Here is a 20,047-nt window from a genome sequence, read left to right on the forward strand (position 1 = left end):
TGATTATGGTTATGGTATATGGTGATGTATATGGTTATGCTGATAAAGTGCAGCTATCTTGAATAAAGGAAGGGTTATCTAATATTTCTCGTTTTGAGATTATTAAAACAAAACAAAAAAAGACCATTAAGCCTATTTATAGACCTACTGACTCATTTCCAGCTTAAACCTGCATCATCATCCTGCAGTGAACAGTAGCACAGACAAAAGTGCATTTATTTGACCTGAAGCAAAGCTAGAGAGATTTTGGCATCCCCAGTGTAAAAAGCACATTTGCTGAGTTTGCCTTGTCAAGTCTAAATACTACTACAATATACTACTACTTAATACTGTATCTCCAATAATATGGTCATAAATCCTGCATCATGCAAATTTCCTGAAGCTCTTTAGAGTACCTGCTTGGACTAATGAGTAGAGAAAACAACCTTCAAAATGCCTACATATGTAACCTGCAGAAGTCATTACATCAAAGAAACCATAGGAACTGCATATGCCAAATATAATTTGCAAGCTAGCATGTTTTGTGTGCAAAAATACAAAACAAAAAGGAAGGCTGGAGGGAAACATGTCTGATTATTCTAATCTGAAACCTGAGCACAGTGGAAGTGCTTAACCTTCAAATACATTTCTATTAGAAATCACCAGAAAAGTCAGTTTTCAGAAGACACTAACTATGACAAAGTAAGAAATAGCAGAGCGTCTGCCATTGAAGTTCCAGTGTTACATGTTGTTACGATAGAAACGACGTATTAGGAGGAGCGTATTATTATAAACATCACTGTCAGAGCTTCTGTTATAGAAAATTTCATCAACCTTCTGAATCGAGCACTGAACAGCACTGTAGCATAAAGTCAAATAAAAACAGCGGACAGGGAGATTGCAAAGAAAACAGCAAAGCAAATAAAAATGCTTGAGAGAAGAGCAGGCCAAAGAGTAAAGGAATAATGGAGAAAAGGTAAAAGGAAGAGAGGAGGAAAAGGAAGAACTAGCGCATAGGGGAAACTGAGGACAAAAAAAAAACAATCATACAGAGGAAAGAGTTGCTGAGATGGATAGAGACGAAGTCCTAAAAAAAGGATCTTTTGTTTCCCCATACACAGACACCGAGTCAGATAAGTAGAAGTGACAGCACGAAAGTCAGTGAGGAAAATCGCAACCCCCGACCCCCCACGCATCAGGTTTCTCTTTCACTTCCCATGAACAGCGGTGAGACAGACCGAGAGAGGCAGGGGAAAAGAGAAAAGACATGGTGAGATTGGACAGTTTGTCAGCAGCACTGGTGCGTGTCTAGTTATGTAACCTTAATGCAACAGTAGCTCCTGATTTCGACCGCAGTTTGGCAGTGGTAAAAAAAAATTATTCTTGTTTTTCCTTTGTATTGAAACACCACGAGTGACACCACGAGTCCTCAGACTATGCTCATTTAGTAATCGGAGACATTGGAACTTTAAATCGGATCACTTTCACTGCAGGACGTCTGCCTGAAAAGTCAGTATGTAAATGAAATCAATTATAGATCGTGTATAGGGACGCACTTTTATTAAAACACTCATACCTGCATTGGTGTTAGAGCCCTGAAGGAGGACTGTAAGGGTCTCCATGACCAGCCACGCCAGCTGTTTCTGTTCCTCTGCCACATTGTTCTTGGAATCACCTGCAAAACCAACAAATAATATGTCAATTTACATGTAATTAATGTAATCAATTATTGTTCAGACTTCAATAACTAGCACCAATAAAACCACTAATGTGTGTGTATATACACTATGCATCTGAATCCTTTCATAATATACAGTATTTAAACATTTCTAGTATTTAAGGTACAATTTGGGCGGCTGTGGCTCAGGTGGTAGAGCGGGTTGTCCACTAATTGCAGGGTTGGCGGTTTGAACCCCGGCCCCCCCACATGCCAAGGTGTCCTTGGGCAAGACACTGAACCCCAAGTTGTTCCCGATGGCAGGCTAGCACCTTGCATTGCAGCTCTGCTGCGATTGATGTGTGAGTGTGTGTGAGAATGGGTGAATGGGAAACAGTGTAAAGCGCTTTGTAGAACCGCCAAGGTTAAAAAGTGCTATATAAGTGCAGACCATTAACCTTTTGTAATTTTTTTTAAAGTGTTTCTAGACCTAGAACAATCATTCATCTTCAGTAATCACTACATCTTGGTCAGGGTTGCACCTATCCCAGCAACACTGGGACAGCAACAGCAACACAACACCAGTCCATCTCAGCGCGCACATGTTCAAACCAAGGCCAAGTTATCATCAACAACAAACCTTCTGCCATGTTTTTGGGAGGTGTGAGGAAACCAGAGAATCCAGAGAGAACCCACACAGACGCAGCTAACCTGAGTAACCTGAACTCAGATAAGAGACCCTGGAGAGGTGAGGAGCCAAAAAAGTGGCTCTATAATAATCATATAATTTAAAAAATCATACACTTCTGTTTACTTTGTACCGGATGAGAAACAGGTCCACCCCAGAACGTACAGAGTCTCTTAGCTCTATCCCTTCTCCATAAATGACAACATAATTAGCATTCAGCAGAAAAGAAAGCGAAGGCTTGTGAGTGTTTTCACTTCAGCGGCAGGTCTTTTGCACTTTTTGGCTTAGCATTGTCCAAACTGAAGAGAGACAAATAATTCTCACCCTGTTCTCCGTGGCCTTGCGCTGGCTCTTTCAGCAGAGCTGCGTACTTATGCAGCAGATTGACGAGCACCTCGAGCAGCCCGACTTCACGGAAAACGTCACTGAACACCACGTGATGCCGGCTGAGCTTTAGCAGTGTACGTGTGGCTGCGATGCTGCATCCGTAAGACGTGCTCGACTTCAGCAAGACGCTAACACTAAACAGCTCCTTGCAGGGGACGTAGTTAAGCACAAACACCACAAACTCCAGCAGCTCAAAGTATTTGACTTGGACCTCGGGTAGGCGCGGCACTCGCTCGGCAAACTGGGACAGTGTGTGCTGGGCCTCCAAGATGAAGTAGTTGGCGTGGTCGGCAGAGTAGATGTTTGACACGGCGTCCAGGACCATGCGGGCAAGCCGGCCGGTCTTGGCCTTCAGGAAGGCGTTCTGGAGCACAGAGAAAGCTTGAATGTTCCTGACAGTGTGACCTGTGGGGGGAAATTTGGGGGAAATTGAGGTAAATCTTTTTTTTTTTTTTTTACTATCCCACAATGCAAAATACAAAAGAAAAGAAAAGAAAAGCACCGTGGACTAATACTGCAATAAGAGTAATGTACAAATTCAGTAGAATAAGTGGTGAACAATACAGTAAAAGGACACAATACCTATGGATTAGACTGAGTACAAGAATATGGTAGTCATGCTCTTGAGCACAAGTGATTTAGGTGTAAACGTCATGAACTTTTTTTAAAAGATGGACTAGAGATCACATTCACGCTGTGGTTAGCGAACCTATCGACGATACAATTTCTAGAACATCGTCATTTTCAAACTACAGCTACAAATATTCAAGTGTTATTATTATAATTAGTTAGTAAATTAGTATTCTTTATCCCGGGTTCAAATAGCGACAATACCATGGTCATCCATCTCCAGGATTCAGAGAAAGCATAGTTACCCCTGCTTTCTAGCTAGGAAGTAGCATATTTCACCTTTACCCAATCAATGAGAATGACCCTAGACAATAGGAGGCTTCTGAAAGCTCATGAATACAGATAAGGGATAAAAATGAGACACACAACACGTCCTGTCATTTAAGAGAAAAATGAGGTAAAAAAAAAAGTGATAATGCTAGAGTACGTTAAAAAAAGTGATAATGCAATTACCCCCCCACCCCCACACACACACACATTTTCCATCAGTTATCTTGATGTTTACGATCAATTAAATGTTGCAGTATAGAATGCTGTTCCTATACGACTGTATTACTGTTTAGATCAAATATCATTTCATTCCAAAGCTGAACAGCGATGGATACGTTTGTGTTATTTATCATTTCGAAAAAAATCTATACCCATTACTTCCAAAGCCATTTTCCTGCATGCCAATGAAGGCCACTTCCGCATCTATAGCACCCTTTTCTTTTACTACTGACGCTAAGATTAGGTTGTGCAGCTAAAAATATTACACCAACAACATTGTCGTACTGCGTTGTGTCATTAATATAAATACTGAAAGTAATAAAGCAGCAACAACCTGCGTTATTAATAATAAATTATAAATAATAATCATTTTGAGAGTATATTTTTATACTGACTCGTGCTCATCCATGTCTTTCCAAACCTACCACATACTCTGCTTTGGATCCATCAGAGAAAAGCAGTCATTATTGCAGGGCATTACAAAAGCTTATTATTATTATTATTAATATGTGCCTCTGCCTACTCTGACAGCTCATGATTCAGAATACACCCTCTTTTTAACTTTTCCTTGCATTTTAATCACCAAATGGTGAGGCTTGATGTGAAAGGGTGTGCAAACAATGCTATCCGGAGCCATTGTGTGTTAATTACACTACTTAACACATCATGGCGAGGCGTAGGACAGGCCAAACTAATAGCTTAACCAGATTACACAGTAGGTGTCTGATGTTTTCCTATTAGTGCCATTTATAGCCACTGAGGCTAATGTTTTAATTCCTCCTCAGAACGCACTGAATGGAGGAACGCTGAAAACAAGAGAAATAATGGGGGAATAATTTCGTCCTACGACTGGTTTTTGTGCTAGTGGTATTCATGCCGTGATCTCGAGGATCTGTTTTTAATGAGGCCTCTCACACACGTTCTTGGCCTCAAGTGACTTTAACAAGCCTTGTCCTCAGACATTGGTTTTTCAGTGACTTTTTTTTGTTGTTTTCAATAAAAAGAACCGCAAATCGACTACCTCGAGTGCTTGCTTTCTGTGTTTTCAAGGCATTGTGCTGTTGTGTTGGGGTTTTTCTCCCTTTCGTAGAACATTCTCCTAGTTAGAAAACAGATTTATAGCAATTAAGGGTTTGTTAGTGTGTCAGGACCAGCAGCCTGTGTTTAAAAAATAAAAAAAAGTTGATTATGATTAGCAAGGTGTTGACCAATAACATGCAGTTTGAACAATTTGTTTCTTACGAATTGGGTTTATCTATGAAGCACATTTAAAGCAAATTGTTGTACGTACAACTGCACCAAGCTTAAAAACAGACACAATAGATATGGGAAGCAGCTTTGTGTACTCGAAATATGCTAAATAAGCTCACTGCAGATAAGGAATTTACTCAGCGTTCTATCTAATGGACGGAACTGATTTTTGTGAACATCTGAATTCAACACACACACACACACACACACACACACACACCAGTCTGAGTTTATATAAGTGTAAATAGTTTTTGTGTAGTGTCAGAGGTTCTCGACATCTACATGTGTGGAATTCCTGCAATCTGTAACTCTGCTACTGTCAGGTCATAAGTTTTAATCCTGTTACTTCATGGTGAACTGACCTTTCCCAGAAGGCTGTGGGACCACAAAGCCAGGCAGCAGGAAGGGTGCCCCGGTGGTCAGGCCGGCAGGTTTCAGTTCACTCACACCATATGTGCTCAAAGAATTCACCAAGTTCACCAGGTCCTTCAGAGCATCTTTGGATTCGTCCTCTTTGGCCTGCTCCAATCTGGAGGTACAGACAAATTAACAATGATCATCATGGGCTGACGAGTGAGGAATTAAAAAACGTGGTTTATACCACAGCAATCTGCCAATGCAAACAAGTTTTTACTCATGAATGAACACCTTTTAAAGAGCAAAACGTCACATAAATATGAGTTACACAACAAACCGTTACACAACTATTAGTTATGGATTGCAGTATATACCTGAGCATTAGGTCAGTCAGGAACGTGTAGCCCTGACACATGCGGAAATCGTCTAAAAGGGTCTGAGACACGTCGCTGGAATCTTTCAGGAAGCAAGACAACCCGGTAAACATCTCCACGATCTCCAGCGGTGAGAGATCGTCTGACTGCTGCATGTTCTGGATGCATGTCGATAAACACTCTTTCTCTGAAAAAAACGAGGTAGAATTATTATTTTTTTTTTTTTACGGTCTACCGTTTAGCGCTAAAACATAAACGATCGGGAATTAAAACACAAGTGGAAGTGAACAATTCTGAGGTTTAAAACGCTACTGAGGTTCAGAAAACAGAAGGCGTCCACCGTACGTACGCCCGGGCAAGTGCTGCTTGAGCGCACACGGCAAAAAAGCAATTAAAGGGCGATAAATAAATAGGACTCATTCAGCCATGAACATTAAGCTGTGATGCAAAGACAAAGCACTTCATAAGCTCTGAGCCTCAGCCTCAAGTATGTAATTACCGTCGTCAGATTTAACGGCGATATACAGATTACGGAGCAAACGCTGTTGAAAACACGACAAGAAATGGCTTTTCTAACTTGCGTTAATATTCTGTAATTGCTTAAAGGAGAACGGAGTGCAGCTGGGCTGATGATGTCTGTAAGGTAGTCAGCAGATTTTGTTCATCTGTCTGAAATTACCGTGGATGTATTTGACAACGTTGACGCTGAGGCCGTGTCTAGAGATTGTCATGAGCACCTCGCCGGCGCTCTTCCTCCAGGGCAGGTTGTGAGGAGGACACCAGGACGTGATGGCGCTGAAGAGCAGCTGCAGGTCATCCTTCTGCGCCAGTTCTTCAGCCGGAGACACGAAACCGCACAGCTTCACCAAGATCTGAGAGGCGAGGGGACAAAAGAGTGAAACTTTTCCTCAAAGTCATCTACCACCTTGATGGGGAAAGTACGGATTTATATGTTCACCAGGGCAAGATATAACACACTTAAATATGCTGCTGGGGTGGGCTGGGGTTCGGGGAAAGCTGTCTATGTATGTATGACTACGAAAACATTCTTTACATACTTATATACACTACCGGTTAAAAGTTTGGAGACGCTCGACTGAAATGTTTCTCATGATCTTAAAAACCTTCTGATCTGAAGGTGTATGATTATTTGTTGTAGACAAAAATATAATTGTGCCAACATTTCCATGTCTTTCATCGAAAACTAACATTTTATTTACAAAAATATATTTATTTAAATAGATGACTTGGAGCGAAATATTTCGAAACGCAGCCAATAAGTGTCCAGCGTAGGTGAGAACTCCTTTAATACTGTTTAAAAAGCATCTCAGGGAAATTCCTCAAGAAATCAGTTGAGAAAACACCAAGAATACATTTCTGGAAATTCTAGGCAAAAATGGTGTCTACTTTGAAGATGCTAAAATGTTAAATTATTTTGGATTTTTTTTATCACAACATAATTCTTTTTGTGTTACTCCACAGTTTTGATGACTTTATTATTATTATTATTCTAAAATGTGGGGGAAAACAATAAAAATAAAGAATGCGTGTGTCTAAACTTCTGAGTGTATCTATACACACATTTCTATATAAAAACACGCCCATAATATGGACACAAAACAGTTCACATTTTTGTGCAGTGGACCCTCAACTCCAGCAGGGCTCTTGATTTAGCAAGTCTGTTCAGGAACAAAGCACAGTTACAACCATGGGGTCACCGCTGTAAAGGTTTCAGAGCACGTGAACTGACCAAAAACACTACATCTTTAATTACAGGTTTACTATGGAGTAACTAGAGGAGTATGCGATTCAAAACCAAATGACCAAAGACAAGAATTCCCTGTTTCATAGACAAGTCAGGTATTGTTTCCATGTGACATCATCATGATATGGTTGAGAACAACAAACAAAAAAAACAACACATTTAACGTTCCCCTAGGTATGTAATTCTAAACAAAATAATCAATGTAAAGCTAATTCTACTAAAAATGGCCTGAGCATCACTACATATTTAACGTAATGTAGAACCCAAGGAAACACGCATTCAGCGTACATGGCACGTGTAGACAGTAGATTGGCTCTCAGTTTGCACTGTCACAGTTGGTAAACCTCTCAGACTTGGCCATAATAAGCACAATTTTGTTCATCACCAGTCTCAGTGCCAGATATGCCCATTGGGTGTATTTTATTTGCATTTGGATTGATGGCTGCTTTAGCTGAGAAAGCAAAAAAAAAAAAAGCGAGCTAAATTGGTTTCGTTCCATATTGTAGACTTAACTAACCTGGGATGATGTTATTTCTTTGGATATTAAGAATGTTCAGAGTGTATTCCTGCCTCACGTCCAGTGTTCCTGGGATAGACTCCAGATCTATCATGACCTTGACCAAGATAAAGTGCTTACTGAAGACTGATGCATGAATAATTAGGTTGGGTTTTGGAGGGAAAGCTTGTGGCCGTGGCGTTGCTTGCATTCTTTCTCCCTCTAGATCACTACCAAAGAGACAAGTTTGTCTAACAAGAATGAAGAATCTCTAACGAGAACCTTAGTCTTGCTATACAAGGTCCATGTCGGTTGCTTTGTACTGAGGTTCCTCTTTAACTAAAGCTTTATTGAACAGAACACAATTTAATCCAGATTCCACCAGGAGAGAAAGCATTATTTGAATAAGTGCCGTGACATAAAAGCGAACTCACTTGAACGAAGACCTTCTGCAGCAGAGCTCGGCGGTCCGCCAGGGGCAGTTCAGTCTGGGTGGCACCGGGAACTTCGGGCATGTGGGGCAGGTCAAAGAACAGGTACAGACATTTCACCAGTGTGGAGGGAACTGACATGGTGGTCATGCAGTCCACTGTTTTCTGCAGGACGGAAAGAGACAGACAGTTTAGATACTGAAATACTTCTTTGTAGGAACATAAGGAAGTGTTGAGGATGAGAAGTGGACGTCCACCAACATCCACTGACGAAGGCACCAGCGACATAGTTCTGGCAAACACAGTCCACTATATATGGAAACTTTTGAACACCCTGTATTTTATCTAGTTATTGTAAAATTACAGAACCGAGATGTTCATTATTGTTTATATTACACTGTAAGTGAATATAGCAATTAATAGGAAAGTGTGGATGTAAACTTTTCTTAACCAAAACTGATGAGCAGCAGCATCTTTTCCCCAAACACCTGGTGTTAACCATAAAACCCTGTATATATGCACACCCCAGTATCTACTGTGGCTTTCTTGACTACAGGTCATAAAGTCTCATGAGAGAGAAACATAATGGGCTATTAAGACCATGGACAAACCTAAAGTGTCATTCTTAGCCGCTCTGAGGTCAGTCAAGGATCAAACCATAACTAATGGCACATTATCAACAGGTCACTGATTCAACAATGAATTTGGAGAGATGCTACACAAGAGTTAAAATAATTAAAAAAAAAACAACAACAATAAATAAACTTAACTACCAAGGTCCAGATCTCAGTGTCCTCATAACCAGTCACATCCATGGAATTACAGAAAAGTGACTAACAGATTTATGGTCTGGAGGGATGTGAAAATGGTAAGATCTGAGAGATAGTAGTAGATTTGTGACAAGTTCATGGCCTTTCAATCTGTTGCATTTGCCCCAAATACATTGGATATGCAGAACTCTAATTCAGCTGACGCTTAGGTAGTGTGAAAGTGGAAAATCTGGGTTCCTCTTCTCTTTTTTCAGTTCAGTAAATCATGAAAAGTTCCTGACTGTGATAAGTTCCGAATCAGTGTGTCATTCTTGGCCACAGAAAATGAATCTGAGTGCTCTTGGTGATCTTTCAATAATTCATCCCAAGTAATGATCATTCTCAGTGGAAATGTATCCCATCCAAAAGACACGTCCAACCCTGCTATGAGGTTGTGTATGCACTGTGCTGGCTATCAATCTCACTGATAACACCCAGTGCTCTTACCCATTCTACCACCTTAATGTGCTGTGAGAGTGTGTGGCCATATTTAGGACAAGAAGGATGACATCAGCCTGAGGCTCAGGTGGGTTTTAACGAAACAAAGGCGAGCTCAGCATGAACACCTGCGTTAGTCACCGCTCTGACGCTTAACTACGGCTAAATCGGACCGGTGGAGTGGAACAGCAGCGATGGGAAAAAGAAAAAGAAAAAAAATCTGTAAAACTGTGTGTGTGTGTGTGTATGTATATTGATTCGAAAAAATCTGCATCGGGGACGGTATCCTTTTGAGTCAGCCAGATGATTCATTCACACACACACACACACACACACACACACACACACACACACACACGCACACACAGACCTCAGAGTTTGTTGACCTCTGAGTCAACACACAAACACTCTGAAGATGATGTGACTATATTAAGACTGCAAAAAATTAAAGGAAGAACTAAAAGCTGTAGAACACAATGTATATTCAGTGTGTTGTTCCCAATGTAATAATAATTTAAAAAAAAAGAAATACGTCTGATCCTGCAGTGTAACTGTGGAAAACAATAGCCATGATTAGCCATAGCCATAATAGCGTTCCAAGATTTGGAGAAGGTTATTCATGCTTTTGCCACATCGTGCTTAGATTATTGTAATTCATTGTACTTGGGTCTTCCTCAGTCGTCCCTTGCTCGTCTCCAGATGGTTCAGAATGCAGTTGCAAGGCTGTTGACCGAGGCAAAGAAATTCGATCATGTCAGGATTCAGTTTAAGATTCTGTTGTTTGTCTTTAAAACTCTTAATGATCAAGCTTCTTCTTATCTCAAAGATCTTCTTACACCACATTCATCTAGCAGATTTCTGAGATCTTCTGATAGGTTTCTTCTGAATGTCCCTCGATCCCGTTGAAAAACTAAGGGAGAGAGAGCTTTTTCAGTCGCTGACCCTCTTTTATGGAATCAGTCGCCACTGGACATCCGCCTTGTACCTTCTATTATCATTTTTAAAAAAGAGGCTGAAAGCACATCTCTTCTCCCAGGCGTTTTAATCTCATTTTCACTATTGTTTACTATTTTCTATTGTCTGTCTTTATTTGGTTTTATTCTGTTTTCTATTTGACTTTTCTTTACTCTGTTCAGCTTTGCTGTGTTAAATGTGCTTTATAAATAAAATGTACTTACTTACTTTACATATTATTTCCAAGTGAGGTTGGACATGCTGTCTGGCACGGCAAAGCCCTTTCTTGGGATTTAATTCTAATTAGTGTAAGAAATCCAAGGCCGTAGTTTAAAGCCCATGTGTGAGAATCAGTATGACAGTTGGGTTTATATCAGCGGGGGAGCTGTTCTAGTGGCAGACGGTCAAGGCCAGGAATAGCTCTCTCTCTGTGTGGACTGCACCTGAATGCTAATGACACAGAGCAGACACGCTGCTTAAAGGTCAAGTTCATGCAGATGACACGCAGAAATTATACCTGACCACTGGTCAATGGAGAAACAAGAGGATAAGAGTCATCCGGATATCTGCTAACGCAGAAGGACTCTCTGGAAAGTGGAATTCCTACACAAAATGCGTGAGGGTTGGGGCAGATCTGCCATCTAAGGCATTCTGTTAAAAACTCAGCACAGTCAAACAAACACTGTCTATTTTAAATCCCGCCCCCCCCAGAATTTCAGCTGTTGTCTGAAATGGGGAACTGATTAATTTCCCAAACGTCTGCTGACAGAGCTGCTGGACAAGTGGATGGATTTCTAACATGTCTAAAAGAAAAGTGCTGTCTTGCAGCGTAAGCGTGAACTGACTTCTCATTGCACGGTCATGAACTGAAGTTTGGGAATGTGTGGTAACAACATGAACAGTATGGAGAACTCTGCATAGACAACAAGAAATGAGGTAATGAACCTAACTACTGGATTGTACAGTGCTTATTTTACATTAGATTAGAATATATTATTATATTAAATCAAAAGCTTTCCCTGTACAGGACATGCAGCACGATTTCTGGAATTTTTTGCACAGTTTTCCACAGTTTTTGATACCGTGGAACCGGCCTGCAGATTGGAGGAACGCGTACCTGGCCAGAAGAGGCCAACAGGTTGATGGTGGTCAGGAGCATCCAACCACGGCTCGCCTCTTCACTCTGATTCACCTCCAGAAACTGCACAATGGCCCTGCTGGCTGCCTCTGTTTGGGGAAAACACACACACACACACAAAAGCATGTTCACGTAGGCCAAATGAAATTTCACACACCGCTCTCTCTCCAGGCTCATCTGTGGGTGGATAGTGAGTCAATTAGAGATGATGACATGCAAAAGCTTCGAGCCGTCCATGCATCTCTGCTCCTGCTGTGACTTATTCTCTAACCACACACAGAATGAGTGATATGTGTAAATTAGGTCAAGAACAAAAATAATTGAAGCTTACTTATTATATTAAGGATGCACTGGCATTACGGCTACCAAGAACCGAAAATGCCATTTTTGGCCGAAAGAGAAAAAAGGCAGAAAACATGAGCCGAAAATATATGCTGCCCTGCCCCGCCCCTCCCCGCCCCTCCCCTCAGTGCTCAGCGCTCAGATTTCACTCTCAATCTAGCCGGCGGTCATCACCGCGCTATCCGGCAAAGGCGATCGTGTCAGCGGGTTGGAAATATTTCAAAGTTTCTGATCAGGACATCAATTTGCCATTCACAGTGTTTGTCTAGCAGAAATTTCAAGGGGGGGTGCAGTGCCGAAGCACTTTTCCACCACAGGTTTGAGACAGCGCCTGAAAACACGACGTCCCATTCAATATGCAGAATACAGCCAAACAACTACGACAGATTAGAGGCGCTCTGCTGTTCTGCCTGTTGTTCTCATTAAAATGATTGTGTAGCACATTTAAACTTTTTGTATTTGCAGGATGCTTGCCTAGAGCTACTAAGTTCATTACTTGACTGCTGTTTTGCATATTGTAATAGTTAACGTTACATTATTTGGAAAATTGGATTTAAAAAAAAAAATCTGTTAAATTTGATTGCTACAGAACCGAATGAAGAATAATATATTTAATATTGTTTTTGTTCTGGTGTGTTCATTTCAATAAAAGTGTGATCATTTTATTGGTTTGTACTTTTTCCAAGTCAGATTCATTAAATTCATGAAATGAATTAAAAAGTCTAACATCAACACAATTATAGAAAAAAAAAACTATTTTAAAATGGGTTTAATAATAATAATAAAAAAACTGGTTTCGGTTTTTGGTCAAGTGCGCCCTGAATTTTCGGTTTCAGCCCAGAATTTTCCTTTCGCTGCATCACTATTTATTATGTGGTTAAAAAATAAAAATTCTTAAAGATAACATGAAATCAAAACTGTCTGGTGAGTTATTATTTCCATTTCATATTGTCTTTAATATATGTCTACTCATTTGGTGCTTGGCCCCCTATAATACTGATGAAAAACTTTTATCTGGATGTGGGTTTATACACAGATGGCTCCTAAAATGCAATCTTCACATATTACAATCAAGAACTACTTATTAATAAAACACGCATATACATATTTACACATATTGGTTGAAATAATAAAATCAATCATGTCAAAAGTATGTGAATCCCTACACACGGTTCTGTTCACAGTATATATAGATTTTTATTTATTTATTTTTAAAATGTCTACCTTTAACAGCTTGTTTCAAGTCACTTTTTCTGATGAATCTCTTGCATTGAGAATCTGTTGCTGATTTTGCTCTCTTTGAAGCATTAACATGTGTAACACATGGACTTGGTCTTTTCTGTGTTTTGGCTCACAGATGTCCGGACATTTCATCTCCATTCCAGCATTCATCACAATTAGAATGAAGTTTTGGGGTTAAGACCCTGTGTTTTGTTTTCTCCAAACTGTCTTCTCAAAATCTTATCCAGACATTCACTAATAGAGGTGGGGAATTTACATGATTATCAACACTGTTAACAGTTATTTTACTCAATTTACTCAACTATCAAGTTTTTCTGTTTGTTTCACTGAGATGTGTTAGTAATGGCAGATTAGACTGTTTGACTGAAGTACCACTGGCTTAGACCAACACAGCTGATAACATTCAATAGACTCAAAACAGGCTTATATTTCTATGAAACAATCCTTGTGAAGAGTATAAACACAATGCATGATATAAAGTGTTTTATATACAGTGAGTATACTAGGAGTACTTGCTCATTTCTCGGTCAAGTATTCAAAAAGCCAGTTGCTACATTAGGAGTGAAATTCGGTAGGCTAAGTGAGCAGGGCTTCTTTCTTGTTATGTTGTTGGCATCCATCCATTTTCCATACCCCTTATTCTACACAGAGTTGCGGGGAGCCTGGAGCCTATCCCAGGGTACTTGGGGCACAAGGTGGGGGACACCCTGGACGGAGTGCCAACCCAACGCAGGGCACAAATGCACACACACTCACATGCCCATTCACACACTATAATTTAGAGATGACAATCAGCCAACAATGCATGTCTTTGGGCTCGGGGAGACTACTGGAGCACCTGGAGGAAACTCTCAAAGCACAGGGAGAACATGTAAACTCCATGCACTCTATGGGCGTCTTTTAGTCTATGGGCGGTTGTGGCTCAGGTGGTAGCGCGGGTTGTCCAGTAATTGTAGGATTGGCGGTTCAATTCCCGGCCCGCATGACTCCACATACTGAAGTGTCCTTGGGCAAGACACTGAACCCCAAGTTGCTCCGGATGGCAAGTTAGCACCTTGCATGGCAGCTCTGCTACCACTGGTGTGTGTGTGTGTGCGTGTGAATGGGTGAATGAGAACCAGTGTAAAACACTTTGGATAAAAGCGCTATATAAGTGCGTCATTTACCATTTATTTTATTTTATTTCTTTCCCTCCACAAGTCGATTTCTTACACACGTCCAGCTGTTGAGCATCCTTTGAGGGACTGGGTAACATATGCTCGGAGATGAATAAGTTCCTTTGAAGGTTGCAAATCAGAAGCAGGGACAAGAGGCCATGCAGAAGAACAAGAATGCAAAACACCAAAGCGTTTCTAGCCTCGAAACGACTAACGATTCCAGCTGACTAGTTTAAAAACAGGATCAGATGATAACACTATGGTACTACAAATTATCTGCCTTTGAGCCGTATACTCTTTCCTTAAACGGAGAGCGCTGATCCCGTTCTGATGACGTCCGAGAGACTAGTGTGCTGTTTCATTAAATCCACACTACCGGTAATGTTGATCAGTACTAGCATTACAGCCGCATAATAACAGTCTGTGCGGCTAAACTCTTCAGATTAAAGACAACATCTCTGAACATCAAAAAGTACAGAGTTTTTTTTTTTTTTATAATAATAGAGAAGAAACACAATAGTCTTATGTGTGTGAATACATGGGGTCACACCTGTAGATTTATTAGACGCTCTCCGTCTGATCTCGGTCACCATTAGTCTGGACACCTGAGTGGTGAACTGCAGCAAGTCGGAGAACTTTTCATGCATGGAGCTTGGAGGGGCGTTCCCAAAAACCTGTCACAAAGATATACAAAGACAGAAATGTGAGCAGGACACTATTAGTGCACAAAAACATAAACCTTCTGTAAAGTGTTTAATATCACTGATATTTAAATCAAACATTGAACCACTTCCTGTGAGATTGGCGTTGACCTGTGTGTCATTCTCAGAAACAGAATTCATGTGGTTTTGGCCAATTCCGACCAACCAGCCAGCTTTGCTCATCATACGACAAATACAATCATATTACTCCTGTTCTGGAGTCCTTGCTCTGGCTCCCGGTCAGGTTCCGTGTCGATTTTAAAATTATGATGCTGACATACAAAGCATTACATGCCTTGGCTCCTCTTTACTTATCTGCTTTATTAATTCCTTACACCCCAAATATCAGACCGCGCTCTTCACAGTGTAATCTGTTAACTGTTCCACAAACCCGCTTAAAATCTATGGGTGACAGGGCTTCTTCTGTCTATGCTCCTTCCCTTTGGAGCTCTCTTCCTCTCGAACTTAGAGAAGCTCAGACCTTTAGCATTTTTAAAGCTGAACTTAAGACTTACTTTTTTAAACTTGCATTTAACTGCTGATGTCTACTTTTATTATTATTGTTATCCTTATTAACTTTTATAAAAAAAAAAAAAATCCTGTGTACTGCTTACTTTGTGTACAGCGCTTTGAGAAGCTGCTAAAATAAAGTTTACTATTATTATTAACCATCACTCGGGTAGGGTAAGGGCTAACACGTGCTCCGTCCAAGCCAGCCAAGCCTATCTATTCCCCACCCCAAACCCCTCCCTCCTCAATCTAGTGCTCATGCTGTCATTGGGCGGTGTAACACACTCGAAGGAGAGCGCTATCTGCCGTCTTCCTCATACATGAGCTCACAGACAAAACTGACTAGCAATGCAGATAAATGATCACATTAACTGCTTCTTAAATTGAGCAGGAAGGAAAGAGTTCAACTATTTTTGACAGAGTAACAGAGATAAATGCTACACTTCAACATATTCATCACTATGTTATAATCTGATGGATTAAAAAAAGCACTGAAGACCATGGGCTCTCGAACTTTTTATGCGCGGGGGAAAAAAAACCCTCAGTACGGATTTATCTAGCAAACAGACTATTAAAACTTTTTGAGTTTTTTTTTTCTTTTCTGAACTCATTAGATTCCAGCCAACATTAACTTACATAAAGGTTGTGATTAAGTTTGATAAAGATGAGTGAGGATTTTCACAACTGTAACAAACTTGCTTCACAGACTCTGGGAGGTCCCACTTTTGAGAACCACGAGTGTGGATTGTGTTAAGTAACTGTAAGTAAACATGCGTTTTAATCTGAGACGAGCTCTAAAACGCTCACGCTCAGCAGTTAGAGCACAGTTCAAGCATGATCATTAAAATCAGTCACTGCTTTTCCCATTATTGTGTCTGCTCCATTATGCTTCAACAAGTACTCTTCAAATCCTCATGACCACAGTCCTCATGAAATTATGATCAGTGATGACACACATTAGCAGCGTTTCTGTATAATCAGAACCTGAAGAGTAATAACGCAGCACACTTGACCATGCCGAGACTCTTGATTTCATGATGACTAACCTTCTTGGATAAAGCACTAGACGTGGTCAAATAGGGAAAAATCTACTGAGATTGTTTCAGCTCTGAAAACACTGACTAAACCCAAAAGCTCAGACAAAATCAGTCGTGTGCAACCTTGTTTAACCATGACACACTGTGTGACAAGTCGTAGCATCGGCGCATCGTTTAGCACGTCTTAGATGTTTTTTATTACTTAGAATTACAGATCATATGAATTTGGTCTTTTTCTAAATATGACTTATGTTAAAAGTAACTGGAAAGCCAATGTGTAGAAATACAATAATAAAAAAAATAACATTATATCTGAAATAATTCCAATGCATTTATAAATAAACAAATGTTTACACTCGGTAAAATATATAATGTTAAAAAGAAAAAATATTATTATATATATATTTAAAAAATGCATTCATTTAAAAATGCATGAAAGGGTCAAATCATAAATATCTCCACTGTTTGTAAGAAAAAAAAAAAGTTTCATTCATTTTAGTCCAGCTTAAGAAGATCATCCTGAAGCAAATTAGTACGAGAGGCAATGTTTCGTATAAGAAAAAAGAAAAGCTGTGTCTCTGTATATAGGGCAGGCCATTTGGTTTTAGATAAAACATGAACATTTATAAATGTTCGTTGCATTAGATGTTACGAGCAGTCATAAAGCACCGCTGCCAAATTCTAGGACCAAATCTCTACAAGCTTCTAATGCAATGTTTTGCGCATTTCAAAATGGCATCAAGTACGTTTATGTGAGCAACAAAAAAAAACAACAACAACAAAAAAAAAGAGCAGCAGTTAAAGTCAGGGCCAGACAGAGGCACATCTCCATCCCTCTTTATCCCAGCAGCTCTTTTTCTAATACTAAAATGAAGCATAAAAATCTCTCTCACAATAATAAGGCATGTTGTTATAACTTCTGCCAGTAGCATTTAGACTCCAAACTCCAGAAGTATTCATGCAATGCAATGTAGAACAATCATTCTCAAATTTTTTACAAAATTATTTTACAATATTAGATACCTTTCAAATTGGAAGTTTAATAGGAAACCCAGTACTGTGTGCCATTTTGTCCTGCTATATTTAGGCACTAGTTACAGTGCTGCTATATTTAGGAGTCATCTTATTGCTTATTCCACATTTTTTGCTCACCCTGTTAAAGACGGGCAGCATCATGTAGAGCTTCTCCTCCTGCTCCTTCTGGGTCATGTGACGCGGCGGGTGGCACAGCTCAGAGAAGAGACGGCGCAGGTGCATGAGGCCCAGTGCGTTGTCCTGAGGGCTGCACTCGTCCTGCCGCGGCCGCCCCATGATCCTCTTCACCATGTTCATCTTCGACGGCTTCTTCAGGCCAAAGCTGGCCCTGAGACAAAAACAAATCAAGAACCAATAATTAGTTATGTGTTCAACACGTACAACAGAATGACCTTGGACAGTGTAAAACAACATCATTAGAAGTGACAGAACTCTTATCCATGTATTTATAGCTGTGTTTATATCTGCATGTTTTGTACTACACTACATACCTGTGTACAATCTGGCTTCCCATTTATATTACTTAATTAATTAAATATGATGAGCTTAAAGTTATTTTCTAGAATTCGACCCATTGATCGGTTTATAAACCCACTGCTGGAACTGCCGGCTATCGCAAAAATCCACACCGATAGTTTTTCCCGGCTGCGTCGGTTGCGGGAACGCCTGAGAAGGGTCCGCTGTCTTAAACAGTACGAGAGCGGTCTCTAGAGGTGAAATAAAAACCATCACTGACAAATTTTGTTGTGTTACTTGAAGTGTTTTTTGATTCATTTCGGAAGTCTCTACTTTTATTTGTTATTTGGTGTGCTCTTCAGTTTAATTTCACTTTAACTAAGGAAAACATACGTACTCCTTATTCTATACTCCTTAACTGGAGAATAGCGAGAAATTATACCACACGTAAAAAACAAATAATTTTACACTTATTGGAAGAAACTCATAAGGAAACTGTTGTGACACATCGAATACAACACGGAATATAAGCTACGACATAATTTCCCAGACTTTCAGTAAAAATCTTCACAGCGAACAGGAAAACGGGACACGGTACAAACACATTATTTATGTGAAAACTGACGAGCAGCTATAAGGTGCGCAGCTACAGGGTGTACACCGAGCACACGAGTGCAAACAACGCTTTCTGACTAAATTAAACAAATGTGACATGACACCCAGCCCTAGTTCAAACCCTGTGTATCTCAAACAATACCTACAAAGTATAATCAATCAGTCACAATGGTATCGGTTTTGTCTGTGAATATGTGGACGCAAACGCAAAGGTGTGCTTCCTCAGAGCAGATCCTAAAAGCCTAAAATATGATTAGTGTTATAAGTTTAAGACTCCTGGTAAGCAAGAGCACTTCGAACATTGCTGCTGTGACTGAATCTAAAAGCATTATAGACTTTTTAGTCACATTAGGTGGCTTATTTGTGGTCAGAGAGCTCTAATGAGGGATTTAGAAATGCTTTCCTGACAGTTAAAGAACCTGACAGTCTGGAATGTTTTTTTTCCTCAGTGCACGTAATGGCCAAAAGCAGACGTTAGTAACAACAACATCCTAGCAGGCAAAGAGAGAGAGAGAGAGAGAGAGAGAGAGAGAGAGAGAGAAGAGAAAAAATGTACTTTACAACAAAGGCCCTTGTGTGTATTGGTCTACGACACAGCTATTTTTTCTCTCAGATGTGTACCAAACAACAAAACAGTAACACAAAGGTACAGTGAGAGCACTACTTAATAATAAGCAGCTCTTCCACTTTCTATTCCACATGTTGTTCATGTCATCAGCGAACAGGTTGGCAAATGAACAAATTCAGCACTGCTGGATCACAATAAAGCAGCGATCCGCCTGGGAAACATTAGCATGTCAGGTAGAGGTCAAAAGAAAGTCGACTCATTCACCTAGAGAAGGAGTCACTGCCACATCAATATGTTTGATTCTCATAAGATGACACTAGCAGCAGCAAATAATTAGATCATCTGGTTTAGGCTACGTCCCAAACCACTAACTAGTATACTAAACAGTATGCCAGTACTATTTACCATTGGTATGGTTACTATATAGGCATACTTCTTAGTGTGCATTATGCACTTTGGGATGCAGTCATGTATTCTCTCAATGTGAATTGTTTTGGAATGGAGAGGGTGAAATTCCTAGCTGAATGTTTACATCCAGTAT

General features: G+C 40.1%; 1 protein-coding gene across 2 annotated transcripts in view; it reads right to left on the minus strand.

Annotated features, from left to right (window-relative positions):
• Positions 1 to 20,047, minus strand: part of wdfy3 (WD repeat and FYVE domain containing 3) — a 101,030-nt gene that overhangs the window by 62,384 nt on the left and 18,599 nt on the right. For both annotated transcript variants that reach the window (XM_053610841.1, XM_053610840.1), the window contains exons 2-10: positions 17,985 to 18,195; positions 15,135 to 15,258; positions 11,823 to 11,932; positions 8,508 to 8,669; positions 6,492 to 6,684; positions 5,813 to 5,999; positions 5,444 to 5,610; positions 2,649 to 3,116; positions 1,556 to 1,654 (exon numbers count right to left, since the gene is read on the minus strand). In XM_053610841.1, coding sequence (XP_053466816.1) covers positions 1,556 to 1,654; positions 2,649 to 3,116; positions 5,444 to 5,610; positions 5,813 to 5,999; positions 6,492 to 6,684; positions 8,508 to 8,669; positions 11,823 to 11,932; positions 15,135 to 15,258; positions 17,985 to 18,164 — 1,690 coding nt within the window. In that variant the 5' untranslated portion in view covers positions 18,165 to 18,195. The remainder of the gene's footprint in view (positions 1 to 1,555; positions 1,655 to 2,648; positions 3,117 to 5,443; positions 5,611 to 5,812; positions 6,000 to 6,491; positions 6,685 to 8,507; positions 8,670 to 11,822; positions 11,933 to 15,134; positions 15,259 to 17,984; positions 18,196 to 20,047) is intronic.

The sequence above is a fragment of the Ictalurus furcatus genome, chromosome 22 (assembly GCF_023375685.1).
Source record: "Ictalurus furcatus strain D&B chromosome 22, Billie_1.0, whole genome shotgun sequence".
Classification (NCBI taxonomy): Eukaryota; Metazoa; Chordata; class Actinopteri; order Siluriformes; family Ictaluridae; genus Ictalurus; species Ictalurus furcatus.